Source organism: Bos mutus, chromosome 7 (assembly GCF_027580195.1).
Source record: "Bos mutus isolate GX-2022 chromosome 7, NWIPB_WYAK_1.1, whole genome shotgun sequence".
Classification (NCBI taxonomy): domain Eukaryota; kingdom Metazoa; phylum Chordata; class Mammalia; order Artiodactyla; family Bovidae; genus Bos; species Bos mutus.
The window spans coordinates 57,962,775-57,976,908 of NC_091623.1; the positions used below are offsets into that span (position 1 = coordinate 57,962,775).

At 49.5% G+C, this 14,134-nt stretch overlaps 1 protein-coding gene across 1 annotated transcript; it reads right to left on the reverse strand.

Moving 5' to 3' along the window:
- Positions 1-181: 181 nt before the first annotated feature.
- Positions 182-13,820, reverse strand: LOC102279008 (adenylate kinase isoenzyme 1). Its single transcript, XM_005901756.1, has 6 exons — positions 13,783-13,820; positions 12,288-12,498; positions 11,365-11,477; positions 8,809-8,836; positions 1,156-1,375; positions 182-231 (listed from the first exon to the last, which is right to left on the reverse strand). Exons 1-6 carry the CDS (start codon positions 13,818-13,820, stop codon positions 182-184), a joined length of 660 nt encoding a protein of 219 aa, XP_005901818.1.
- Positions 13,821-14,134: the final 314 nt, after the last annotated feature.

Genomic DNA, 14,134 nt, shown 5'->3' on the forward strand with positions numbered 1-14,134 from the left:
AAGGGGTAGCAGAGGGGGTCAGTCCAGAGTAGAGCGAGGTCATGGCCTCCACACCTCTCCCCCACACACACACCACCAGGGGAGAACAGGTTCCCCTTCCAGTTGCTAGGGCAGGATGATAGGTGCAGCCCCAGGGCCACACGGATGAGGGGAGGGCGAGCTGGGTTAGAAAGGCCATGCATTACCGCTGGGTGCTCGCTCGGCGCACAGACTGCACGGGGGCGCTGTCCCCTGGAACAACCCACGGGATGGGGTTGTGCCAGGCTGGGTCACCGCCTTCCCACCCCACCCATGGTGCTCCAGGCTCCTTCCTCTTGCTCTCGATTTTACCTTTGGTTGTGGGAGGGGACCAGGAATGACACCAAAGTTCTCTTAGCTCCACAGCAGTGTATAGGAGCTGCACGGGTCAGTTTAAGAATTAAGAGATCCCTACTTCGGGGGACATCCCTGATGATCCAGTGGTTAAGAATCCACCTTCCAATGCAGGGGACACAGTTTCGATTCCTGGTCTGGAAACTAAGATCTTACAAACCATAATGCAACTAAACCCGCACGCCACAATTACCGAGTCCGCTCTCAGCCTGAGCTCTGCAACAAGAGAAGTCCATGTGCCACAATGAAGACCCAGCACAGCCAAAAATTCAAACCGAAACAAAGATATTCCTGCTTTCTACACCTTGAGGACCCATGGCTGCATTGGAGCCGAGCTGTGGTTGACCGGTTGCCATGATCCTAAATTTTGTAACATCCCATGGAGAAGAAAATAGCAACCCACTCCAGTATTCTTGCCTAGAGAACCCCATGGACCGAGGAGCCTGGTGGGCTACAGTCTATGGGGTTGCAAAGAGTTGGACACGAATGAGCAACTAAACTACCTCCACCATGTTCTAAAACATACCTAGTGTGGCTTTGGAGCCAGTCGTTCTGTTCAGACCTTCAGCAGTATCTATGGTAATCCACACAGCTGCAACCATTCTGCCTAATGGAAGAGATGGAACCCCCCCCCACACACACACACCGCCCCAGTGTATGTGCTTGGGGAGACCCAGGCAGGCCCGGAAAGGTCTGGGACCCAGGTAACAGTGTAACCCCTGCTCTGTTTCAGCTGGACTTGGTCCCCTTGCGGGGGCTGGGATTGGGGTGGGGAGACGGTACTTAGGTTTGGGAGCAGGCTCTTCCGCTGGTAGAAGGTCAGGACAGGTTCATATAGGGTGTAGTACGTCTCCAGGTGCTGGCGGAGGGCTGCCTCACAGTCATCTGCCCTGCGTTCCGCCTGGCCCTGGCCTGGGGCTCTCTGCATCATCGTCACCATTGAACAGGCAAATGTGATGATGATGTTGGGGGCCCAGCCCACCTGGGCATCTGTGAAAGGGGACTGGGTGAGGAAGAGGCTGAGTGAGGTGGCCTCCTGTGCCCACCCCTGCCCCGAGATCAGGGATCTAGGGTGGTGCTGCCCCAGTAAAAAACCAGGCTCCCTGGGTCTGTTTTACTCTTGTCGTTCCAAGTTTTTCTTCTCTGTGTTTGTGTTTTGGACAGGTAGGACGTTGGCAGAGCCCATAAGCCAAACAAGACCAGTGGGAAAGGGTGAAGAGTCTCCTTGCTGCCCCCAAGCACCCAGTTTCACCCTCCCTGGACGCAGTCAAGTTAATCTGTTTCTTGTGTCTCCTTCTGGAACCCTTTGGGCATATACCAAGCAAATTTGGTCCTGATGTCATTTTCCCTGCTTTTTCATATACATGGTAAAGAACTGATTTGCCCTTGATTTTATTCACTTAGTAAGCTGGAGACGGTTGTGTATGTGACACACAAGGAATGTACTGAGTATTTAATCACTAGATAGTATTCTGTTCTATTGTTGCTTCATTTAGTCACTCAACTGTGTCCAACTCTTTGGCGACACCATTGACTGTAGCCCCGTCTGTTCATGGGATTCTCCAGGCAAGAATACTGGAATGAGTTGCCATTTCCTCCTCCAGGGGATCTTCCCCACCCAGGGATGGAACCTGAGTCTCCTGCATTTGCAGGCAGATTCTTTAACTCCAAAATGCCAGGGAAGCCCATTCTGTTGTATGGATGTGTGTCACAATTTACTTAACTGGTTCCTCGTTGATGGGTATTTGGATTGAAATATTCTTTTTAAAGGGCTTCCCTGGTGGCTCAGATAGTTAACAGTGCACCTGCAATGCAGAAGAACTGGGTTCCATCCCTGGGTCATGAAGATCTGGAGAAGGAAATGGCAACCCACTCCAGTATTCTTGCCTAGAGAACCCTATGGACAGAGAGAGGAGCCTGCTGGGCTATAGTCTATGGGGTCGCAAAGAGTCGACATGACTGAGCAACCAAGCACACACACACACATTCCCTTTAAGACGGATTTAAGCAGCTTTCCATTGCTTTCCTCTCACGCAAGCACTTGACTGGGGAAAATACAAGAGTTTCCAGCTCACCGCTGTCCGCTCCTAACTCCAGGGAGACCTCCCAGGATCTCCAAGACCACCCAGCTTCATTCATTGTAACAGAAATGCCCATTTCGAATCACTAAGAGGGACTTCCCTGATGGTATAGTGGATAAGAACCTGCTTGCCAATGCAGGGGACATGGGTTCAATCTCTGGTCCAATCCCTGAACCCCACCTCCTAGTTCTTCCAGAATTTCCTTTCGAAATAGAACCTGTCAGCACATTAAAAAACAAAATAACAACAAAAAAAACCCCCACAGCCCAGTGGGATTGATTCATTCTAGGAAAGCAAGGATGGTTCAGTGTAATTTATTGTGTTACTATCTTAAGAAAAAGTCATATGAGAATCCTTTTAAACAGAGCAATTTAATTGACAAAATTCACACATTCCTGATTTAATTAAAAAAAAAAAAAACCACAAGGAATTGATAAACATTCTAAGCCAGCATCTTGTTTAATGGAAACTTTCTTTCCGAGTAAAGTTGGGAGTAAGATAAAACCGCCCACCCTTGGGACTTCCCTGGTGGTCTGGTGGCTAAGACTCCACCCTCCCAATGCAGGGGGGCCCAGGTTCAATCCCTGGGCAGGGAACGATATCCCACAGGTCACAACTAAGAGTTTGTATGTTGCAACCAGGCACAGTCAAATAAATGTGTAAAGTCACAGTAAGGAATACCCTGGCAGTTGACTGGTTAGGGCTCAGTGCTTTCACTGCCAGGGCCCCAGCTGCATCACTGGTCAGAGAACTAAGATCCCACAGGTCGGGCATCACGGCCAAAAAAAACAAAGGCATAGTAAAACAAAGTTAAAAAATAATTGACAAACGGGGTGGGGGGGAGGAATTTTGCAACCTATATTACAAACAGCTAATATATAAAGAGTTCCCAAAATTCAAGAAGAAGAAAAGACCAACAGTCAGTCCTCTAGGATGGGAAAACGTAAGCAAAAGATACAGAGTGTACTGAAGAAGAAATGAAACTGGCCCAGAACTTTAGAAAAGATGCCCAGCTTCATTCATCGTAAGAGAAATGCCCATTTAAAACCACTAAGAGGGACTTCCCTGATGGTACAGTGGATGAGAACCTGCCTGCCAATGCAGAGGACATGGGTTCAATCCCTGGTCCAAGAAGATCCCACATGTCTCAGAGCAGCTAAGCCCATGTGCCACAACTATTGAGCCACAGCTATTGTGCATTCCAGAGCCCCTGAGCACAGTCTTAGCCACTGGACCAGTGGGGAAGTCTGAGGAAGACTTCTTGACACTGATAGAAAATCTCAGAGTATACTGTAAAGTTAAATGAAAAATGAAGCCTGGTGTATATGGAATGCTAGTTTTTATGAGGAGGGACACACACACACACACACACACACACACCCCTCTATTATATTTGCAAAAAGAAACATCAGAAAGGACAGTCCAAAACTTCATGAAAATGGTTGTCTACAGGGAGGGGAGGGCACAGTTGGGGGCAGGGGTGGATCTACTTTCTTAATGTGACTTTGAAATTGTTAGGTATGCTGCATATGCAAAATTTTAATTTTAAAAAGCAATCCCTAAATGTTGAAAGCCAAGCTGAAGTGAATGAACCCTGTGTCAGTGTCATGCTGCAAATGCAGGGAGAAAATAATTATCACTAGGGACCCAGTGTTTTTGTGGTCCGTCCACAGGGAGAGCTATTATAAGGAAAACCAGAAAGTGTTAGTTGCTCAGTTGTGTCCGACTATTTGTGACTCTAGGGACTGCAGGCTGCCAGGCTCCTCTGTCCATGGGGTTTCCCAGTCAAGAATACTGGAGTGGGTTTTCATTTCCTTTTCTAGGGAATCTTCCTGACCCAGGGATTGAACCCCAGTCTCTTGCATTGGCAGGCAGATTCTTTACCATCTGAGCCACCAAGGAAGCCCAAGAAAAACCATAGCTGCAAAGAAGTCTTAAACTTTCTATGGTAGTTTAATTCTCAGTAGTTAACATTGGCATGCTACTTGTTTGGAAACTATTTTGCATCTAATTTAATAATGCAAATGAGAATATCTGGTTTTAGGAAGCAGACTTTTTAGGGAAAAGAGAAATGTAAAACACTGTGATGTTAAGTGTGAGCTGGAAACAACAGTATGAACTTGTGAGATATATATATATATATATGTATTTTTTTTTTTTCCTCAAAAAGTATGTGTTTCCTGGCCCTGTCTGCTGGAGAGGCCTGGAAACGATGAGCACCTGTAGCAATGAGTGCCCCTGGCCCCCAGATGGAGTGCCCAGGGGCCTCCAGGAGAAATGGCTGATTCCAGGGCTGGGCCAGAAATGTGAAAGGTGGGAGGTGGGAAGTCTTGCACAAAAAGAAAGCGAGAAGGTGAATGTGACCTGGAGCTGTGTCCTGGAGGACACTGTGCAGCATGAGGGAACTCCTAATGGCCCCAGATGAGACACACTGAATCACAAAAAAGAAGACAATTATGGCCATCATCAAAGAGTCCACAGACAATAAATGCTGGAGAGGGTGTAGAGAAAAGGGAACCCTCCTACACTGTTGGTGGGAATGTAAATGAGTGCAGGCCACTATGGAGAACAGTGGGTAGGTCCTCAAAAACCTAAAAACAGCTACTGTAAGACCCAGCAATCCCATTCCTGGGCACGTATCTGGAGAAAAGTATGATTCAAAGATACATACACCCCCGTGTTCACAGCAGCCCTATTCACAATAACCGAGACACGGAAGCAACCTAAATATCCATTTATAAATGAATGGACAAAGAAGATATGGTCCATATACACAATGGAATATTACTCAGTCATAAAAAATAAAAGAAATAGTGACTTCCCTAGTGGTCCAGTGGCTAAGACTCTGCACACCCAATGCAGGGGACCCGGGTTTGATCCCTGGCTAGGGAACTAAAATCACACATACCAGGCAGTGCGGCCAAAAAATAAAAACTGGAAAAAGAATGAAATAATGCCACTTGCAGTGACAAAGAAGGACCTAGAGATAATCATACTAAGCGAAGTAAGTCAAAGACAAATATCAGATGGTATCAGTCATACGTGAAATCTAATTTTTAAAATGGCACAAATGAACATATTTATAAAACAGAAACAGACTTACAGATACTGAAAACAAACTTACGGTTTCCAAAGGGGACATGTGGAGAGGAGGGGAAGGATAAATCAGGAGCTTGGGATGAACGTATACACAGTATTGTATACAAGACAGATAAGCAACAAGGACCTACAGTACAGCAAGGGGAACTCTACTCTACTTATTCTGTAATAATCTATGTCAGAAAAGAATCTGAAAAAGAATGAGTGCATATACAAACGAATGATGCTTCTGTATCCCTGAAACTAACACAATGTTGTAAATCAATTAGACTCCAATAAATTAAAAAAAAAGAAGACTCACTTTAAATACTTTAAATTCACTTATTTTACCGAGATGGTAAAAAAAAGAAGACTCACTTTAAATACTTTAAATTCACTTATTTTACTGAGATGGTCCAGAGAAGGCCCTGGCACCCCACTCCAATACTCTTGCCTGGAGAATCCCATGGACGGAGGAGCCTGGTGGGCTGCAGTCCACAGGGTCGCTAAGAGTCGGACACGACTGAGCACCTTCACTTTCACTTTTCACTTTCACGCATTGGAGAAGGAAATGGCAACCCACTCCAGTGTTCTTGCCTGGAGAATCCCAGGGACGGGGGAGCTTGGTGGGCTGCCGTCTATGGGGTCGCACAGAGTCGGACACGACTGAAGTGACGCAGCAGCAGCAGCAACTGAGATGGTAAGGATGCAAGAGAACAAAACACAGAATGACAAAATAATGAACCTCACTGTCCCCACTGGAGGCAGCTAGGACACCCCCAACCCCTCAGTCTGAAAATGGGCTCTTGGAAGGGAGAAGATGAGCTTGTGTCCCACCCGTCTGGCAGGAACCAATATATTTCAAATAGCCCTCGCTGAGGAAGGACGTTCCTTCTTTAAGGGAAGAATGTCAGCCAATTAATGTGGGGGAAACAAATGACTGAAAGTTACACATTTCGCATTGATTCGGAATATGAAGTTACTGATTCCAATCAGCAATGAGTGAATCTGTAAGAGAAGGGACCGGCGGGGGTGTGTTAGAGCAGCCCCTGATTGACCCTCTATCTTAAATTTGTGAGGGCTGTCACACCAAGTACCACAGTTGGGTGACTCCAGCCACAGAAATTCCATTTCTTAGAGACTTCCCTGGTGGTCCAGTGGTTGAGAATCTGTCTGTCAAGGCAAGGGACGAGGGTTCGATCCCTGGGATTGAATTCAGATCCCAGGGAATTCAGCTCCACATGCTGCAAAACAATTGATCCTGTTCTCTAGAGCCCGGGAACTGTGAAGCCTGCATGCTTCAGTGGCTAGAGCCAGTGTTCTGCAGCAAGAGAAGGCGCCACAATGAGAAGCCTGCACGCCACAACTAGAGAAAAACACTCTCGCAGTAACCAAGATCCAGAGCAGCCAAAAATAAATTTTTTTAAAAAAAGAAATTCCACTTCTTCACAGTCCTGGAGACTAGAAATCTGAGGCTGAGGTTCTGGCAGGATGGAGTTCTTCGGAAGCCTCTCTCCTTGGCTTGTTTTCTCCCTGTGTCCTCGGCGGCTATTCTGTCCATGTGTAAATCTCCTCTTCGTAAAAGGACACCAGTTATATTGAGTTAGGACCGAGACAAAGCAACCGATCACAGTGGGCTAAACCTTACGTCAATCCCGGTTAAGACAAGACGTGAAAAGAAAAAAACTTTGAGGTGTTCACAGGCATTTCCATAATGATTGGTTATTTCATGACATGGAGGATATTAAGGTGTGATAATGGAAGCATGATACAATTTTACAAAAGCCTTCACTTTTTAGGAAATATGTACTAAAATATTCACATGGATTAAAAAGAAAAGAACAGGGCCTTGCCGGTGGTCCAGTGACTAAAACTCCACTCTCAGTGCAGGAGGCATGGATTGGGGAACTAGATCTCACATGCTTCAACTAAGAGTTCTCTAGCCACAACAAAATAATCCCGCCTCCTGCAAGGAAGATCAAAGATCCCACGTGCTGCCACTAAGACCCAGCGCAGCAAAACAAATTTTTTTTTTTTTCCCCCCCAAGAATTAAGGACGTCCCCCAGCTTCCCTAGTGGCTCAGACAGTAAAGAATCTGCTTGCCAATGCAGGGGGCATGAGTTCCATCCCTGAGCAGGGAGATCTCAAATGTGGAGGAGCAACGAATCCTGGGAGCTGCAACTGCTGAAGCCCTAGAACCTGAGCTCTGAAACAATAAAAGCCTGAGTACCGCAACAAAAAGCAAAGCCTGCTTGCCGCAATGAAGACCTAGCACTGCCGTAAATAAATAAATACATTTCAAAAAATGTTCATTGACTGACGAGTCCACGTGTCACTGCCTGCGCTATTATTTAAGGCTTTGAATTCTATCCACTTCCCTTTTAGTTTGGGAAATGGAAAGTGGATGTCACTTGCCATGGAGGCGACTGTGAAAACAAATACATACCAGGCTGACAGCCTAGTTCTGATATTGGGCTCGCAGTGCATGAGACGTGGCCCTTCCTCAGAGCCAGACGAAGGGTCCGGCAGGACCTCTCCACCATCTTGGCAACTTCCGTGAGGCTATACTTAGGAAAAAGTTTGAAAACACGTCATTATTGTAAAACCTACTTCTGGAATTTCCCTGGTGGTCCAGTGGTTAAGACTCCGTGTTTCCAATGCAGAGGGCATGGGTTCGATCCCTGCTGGGGGAACTAAGATTCCCACATGCCTCAAGGCCAAAAAATGAATAATAAAACATTCTTTTGTGAACTTCCCCAAATCATTGGTCTCACAGTATAGGTGATCCTTAGGGAGAAGCATGAGCCCCCATAAGTGGACCTTCTGTCCCTGGGCATCTTGGGGAGACTGTTCATGGATCTCCTGCACAACTCGACCTGATGCAGATAGTCAGGGCTACTGGTGTCTGGTCTGGTCTGGCCCACTGGCCCTCAAACCTAGTGCTTCCTGTGTGCTCATTCAACAGACGCTGCTTGAGGACTTCTCTCGTGGTCCAGTGGTTAAGACTCTGCATTCCCACCTCCAGGGGGCGCAGGTTCAATCCCTTGTGGGGGAACTAAGATCCCACATGCTACAGGATGTGGCCAAAAAAGTAAAAAACAACAAAAGCAACAACCACCACAACAAACAGATGCTTCTTGCCACGAGCCAGGCCAAGTTCTAGACAAACGGCTAAGGACCCCTCGGTTCCCCAGAGCTTGTATTCTCAGGATGGGGGCAGATGTGACTGCAGTCAACTCAGAAACAGACGTGACAGTTTCCCTGCATCAGCCTCACTCGCAGTGAGGAGATGCTGGTGGTATTTCTGTGCACAGACAAGGAAACAGGCTGGGAGTGTTGACCCAGAGTGGACACGTGGAGATAGCAGCTGAGTGTGACCTCAGCCCAGGTCTCAAGGGCTCCAAGGCCAGCACGTGAACTAGGCCAGCCCACCGCCACCCACAGAGTAGGGGCCAACCTCAGAGAATGTTCCCTGCTTGGGCCTCAGTTTTCCTGTCTGTAAAATAGGAATTCTGGTCTTCTGGGAACGCTGAGGCAGTGTCTAGCTCTGGCTTCCTGTGAATTTCAGCACCTTTGTCCCCCCAACAGCACAGAGAAAGCAGGAAGGATAAAGGGAAGAATTCCTGGGCATCGTGTTCTTGTGGAGCTTCAGCCTCAAGCCAGACTCACTGCTCCAACTCACACCAGCCAGAGTGGCCTGAAACAGGTTCAAAAGCCCGGCAGGATCAGGGCTGGAGGTTTAAGCTGGGTGGCTCCAGGGACGCCCTTTAACGCAGACCCTAGATGGACCCTAAGGCAGGGGTCAGATGGCTCACAGAGATCAAAATTCTCTGTAAAGAAAACCCACTGTTGGGACTTCCCTGGTGGTCCAGTGGCTAAGCCTCAGCACTCCCTATGCAGGGGACCCAGGTTCCATCCCTGGTCAGGGAACTAGATCCCACATGCCACAACTCAGAGTTCTACATGCCACAACTAAAGATCCTGAATACCACAACTAAGGCCTGGTGCAGCCAAAATAAATAAATATTAAAAAAAAAAAAACGAAAGAAAATCCACTCTTGGAAATTCCCTGGTGGCCCACTGGTTAGGACTCCGAGCTTTCACTGCTGAGGGTATGGGTTCAGTCCCTGGTCAGGGAACTAAGATCCTGTTTATTTTCATTTTCTCACTTCTTAGAGCCACACGGGTACCAGAGAAAAGCACGTGTGCTGTGCTTCTTAGCGTGAAGCCACCACACAAGCAGGATCTTAAATGGGCCTCTGTAAAGAAGAGGGAGCGGGTGGGTGTAGGGGGGCCGGTGGGGAACAGGGGGAGCATATCCCATCCATGTGTTAAAACCGGAGCCCTGGTCCTGCCTTGGCTGCCTGAATGGTGTGACCCGGGCTAGCTCCCTGATCCCTCTGTGAAAAAGCAGGGTGCCTGGAACGTTCCAGAAGATCAGAGTTCATCTGTGCAGTGTGGAGAACAGTGCTGGGCTGGTGAAAAGCTCCAGAGGACTTCAGGCTGCAGTTGCCATGGGGACCAGCAGGCTCCCGTGTTGCCAAGTCAGGCGTTTTTTTCAGGAGGAGCCGGGAGTTTTCATGTGGCATCTCCGGATTTTTGAAGGTTGGCCACGAATTTAAAAAAAAAGTGTGAAACTCTGAATAGTCCAAACTGAACATGTCAGTGGATCACATGGAACCCGAGGCCCTGGGGGTTTTGCAGCCTCTGTCCTGATCTTTGCGACCACCTGTGGAGACAATCCAGCTGGCATGGGTGACTGGGCGTCTACCCTAGGCCAGGTGCTGGCTAGAGTCATTCATTAGCTCGGCCTTTGCCCTTCGAGCTCCCAGACCTGGAGAGGGAGCCACTATTTGCCTTTTACCTTCATAACAATGATCCAGACAAAACTGCTTCAGTAGAGATGCATACAGAGGGCAGGATGAGGGAGCAGGGGGGGCAGGGGGCAGCCCCCTGCGACCTTTGTCTGATTCCTTCCCCACGCCTGGCACCTGAATGCGTTTCTACCACATTCAGCAAGCCCAGCAAGTCCCAGGAAAGCCTGGAGTCCCCTAGCCTGCCACAGTTTCTCTTTTTCTGCCTGGTGTGCTGCAGTCCCTGGGTCTCAAAGACTGGGACATGACTTAGAGAGTGATCAACAACCTCTCCGGGATGTCATTCTGTTCTCTGTTCTTCACTGCACTTATCTTTACCAGAAATTCTGTTGTATTTTGCATGGAACATATTGCTGGTCCCTGTCCCATGTGTCTGGTGAAGTCCAGGGGACTTAGCTTGTCCTCAAGAATTATTTTGGGCACAGGAGGTTGAATAAATGGATAAGTGGAGAGGTACAGTCCATCTTTACGACCCAGAGGTGATGCTAAGCCCGCCTGCCACTCAGTGGGCAAATAGTTTGTCTCCCAGTTGCCAGGGACTGTGTGGAAAGTGCAAGTGTTAGTCACTCAGTCGTGTCTGATTCTTTGCCATCCCATGGACTGTAGCCTGTTAGGCTCCTCTGTCCATGGAATTCTCCAGGCAAACATACTGGAGTGGGTAGCCATTCCCTTCTCCAGGGGAATCTTCCTGCCCCACGGATTGAACCCAGGTCTCCTGCAAGCAGATTCTTTACTGTCTGAGCCACCAGGGAAAGGATTGACTGTGTGGGAAGATGTTAAAATAACTTTGTCCTCACCCTTAAAGAGCTCACCTGGGGGTCTAGACACTTCCAACCATCTTCCGACCATCCCCTAATTAACACAAAACTCCATTTCCCTGTCATCAGCTCCTCTCGCCTGGCATCTCCATCCAAGGTGGGGACGAGGCCTGGTTTCATGCCCTCTCGGGGTCACTCACAAAGCGCTCAATTCCTTGGCCTGCCTCAGCTCCTGGGGGAAGCTGTCAATGAGGAAGCCCTGGCTCTCTGGGCAGGACAGCATGCAGATGCTGATCACATCAAGGATGACTCCCTGGGGAGGGAAGGGGCGGCTGCATTCAGTGCCTGGGGGTCCCGTCACCTACGAGGTCACCTAGGCAAGTTCTGGTGAATTTGGGGGAACGTTTTCTGGGTGCCCTGGATCCTGAGTTGGCTCTGATGAGCTGGGGTTTCTGGGGGCACTTCTGAGAATGTGGCTCAGCTACTGTCTGCTGGGGTCGGGGGCATCTGCCCAACGCCAGGCTTGTTGGGCTCCTTTGCTCATCACTATCATGAGAAACTGGGACAACCTCCATCTTATTGTGAGGAACTGGGGGCAGAAGGGGCCAAAGGTCACAAAGTGAATAAATACTAGCTAAGTTTACTGAGGGCTTCCCAGGTGGCTCAGCAGTAAAGAATCCCCCTACCAATGCAGGAAATGTGGGTTTGATCCCTGGGTTATGAAGATCCCCTGGAGGAGGAAATGGCAACCCACTCTGGTGGGTTGCCTAGTAAATCCCAAGGGCAGAGGAGCCAAAGGGATAAAGTCCATGGGGTCTTAAAGAGTCTGACACAACTTAGTGACTAGAACAACAATAAATAAAGTTTACTAAGTGCATCTTAAGGGCCAGGCACTCTGCCAAGCCCTTTATAGGAAAGAAGTCATTCACCCCGCACCCCAGCCTTCTGCTGAGGGTCCAGCTGCTCTCCCATTTTACAATTGAGGACACAGAGGCTCGGTTGACAAAGCAGCAGCCAGTGGCCCCTGCCCTCGAGAGGCCCCTCAGTTCCTACAGGGTCCTCCTGGGAAGCTCCTCCCAATGGGCTCCCTCATCCCTCTGCTGCCATGCCCGGGAGCTCTCACTGGGGCACCAGGGTCCCCTGCAGGGGCACCAGGATCCCCCTGCAGCATGAGGTCATGGATCTTCCGGCCCCACTGGGTGCCCCATTGGGCCTCCTGCTGCAGCAGCCCCACGTGGCAGAAGCCATACTTGGTTGCCATGTATTTGCACTGTGTCCCTTTGCCGCAGCCTGAACCTCCCATCACAAAGACGATCAGGGGGAGTTGAGGATGTCTGCGGTGCCCGAGGAAGAGGGACGGGGGAGAGGGGTTGGTGCCTGTAGGGGTCAGTTGGTGCTGAGGTGATTGTGTCCACAGCTATAGTGGGTGATGCTGGACACATGTCTGCTGGCAGACCTATTTCTGCCCTAGGGTGGTATCTGGGGGTGTGTGTCCACACCCAGTGATATATCCAGGCACGGCACCCATTAATACTGCTACAGGTCATGCAGGTCAGGCCCTTTGCGTGCAGCCTCTCCTTGAAGCATCACCCCTTCTTACAGTTGAGGAAACTGAGGCTCTGAGATGGACAGGGACTTGCCCAACCCTCCAGTCTCATCCCATACCACCCTCCCCTTTCTTTACTGTGTTTCAGCCCAATGGCCTCCTTTCAGACCCTTGTACTCGTCACCTCCCTGTTGCTCCTCCCCCGCCCCCACCTCCGCGGGAATTCCATACCGCAGTCCCTTCAGGTTGCAGCTCACCCTTCAGGTCTTCTCTAATCGCTGTCTAAAGAGCCTCCCACCCCATTGTTCCCAGTCTCAAAACCCTAATTCCCCACCACCACACAAAAAGAATCCTATTTCCTCCAGCAACGGCCACTATCACTAATGAGTTTGCCCGTTTACTTGTTCTTGTTTGTCTCCCCTGCCAGACTACGTACTACAAGAGGACAGAATCTGTTTGTCTTCCTTGTCCCTGTATTTCTAGTACTTGGCATAGTTTCTGACATAATCGTAGCAAGTGAGGAATAGGTAAATGTCCATAACTATCAGACACATCTATGGAGACCTGTAGTTTATAGTGCTGGCTTCCTACATTCCCCACGGATTTCCCAGAACCCAGCGCAGTAGGTGCTAAAAGTGAATGTCAGTCAGTCAGTCAGTCAGTCGTGTCCGACTCTTTGTGACCCATGGAATTCTCTAGGCCAGAATACTGGAGTGGGTAGCCTTTCCCTTCTCCAGGGGATCTTCCAACTCAAGGATCGAACCCAGGTCTCCCGCATTGCAGGTGGATTTCTTACCAGCTGAGCCACAAGGGAAGCCCAGCAGGTGCTAAAGTGGATCACTGAAGACCTGACCCTGAGCATGCGCAGTTGTGTTACTATAAGGTAGGGAGCCCGGAGGAAGGGGCGTGTGCACACCTGGACTTGGGGGGGGGGAGGGGTTGTTACCTGCATTCTCCCGCCCTCCACAACCTCCTTCCCTTCCCCCGAGTAAGCCAGCCACCCCCGCGATGTATCCCTTCTTCTGGGGCTTCAGGGGCCTGCCTATTTGGGGCAGCTTGGACTTGCACATACCCAACCGGCCTGCGGCCCGTGGGGTGATCGCGCTCCATCCCCTACACAGGCCCTGACCCCTCCTGGTTCGGTTCAACGTCACAAGGGCCCCTGGCCCGATTATTTGGCGAGATGATAGGGCTACCCCAGGGGGCTGTGGGGAGAAATGAACCCCAAAGAGGCTCAGGTAGAGCCGCAGCAGTCTGCTGCCAAGGAGGCCTCGGTTGCTGTGGTAACGCGGCCTCCTCCGATTCACTTCCGTAGTAAAGTAGCGCATGCGCAAATAGCCCGACAGGCCGCGAATGTGGCGGGTTTCCTCCCTTCCTTCCCAAGATACCCCGCGGTCCTGAGATGTAATATCTCTGGGGGCGTC

Bases quoted from the DNA above. Each gene is read 5' to 3' on its own strand.
- LOC102279008 (XM_005901756.1), bottom strand. From the start codon at position 13,820: ATGGAGCGCGATCACCCCACGGGCCGCAGGCCGGTTGG. The intron at 12,499-13,782 runs GTATGTGCAAGT...CGGGCACCGCAG, and splicing joins ACGGGCCGCAGGCCGGTTGG to ACATCCTCAACTCCCCCTGA. The intron at 11,478-12,287 runs GTGAGAGCTCCC...TTCCCTCCCCAG, and splicing joins CAGGGGACCCTGGTGCCCCA to GGAGTCATCCTTGATGTGAT.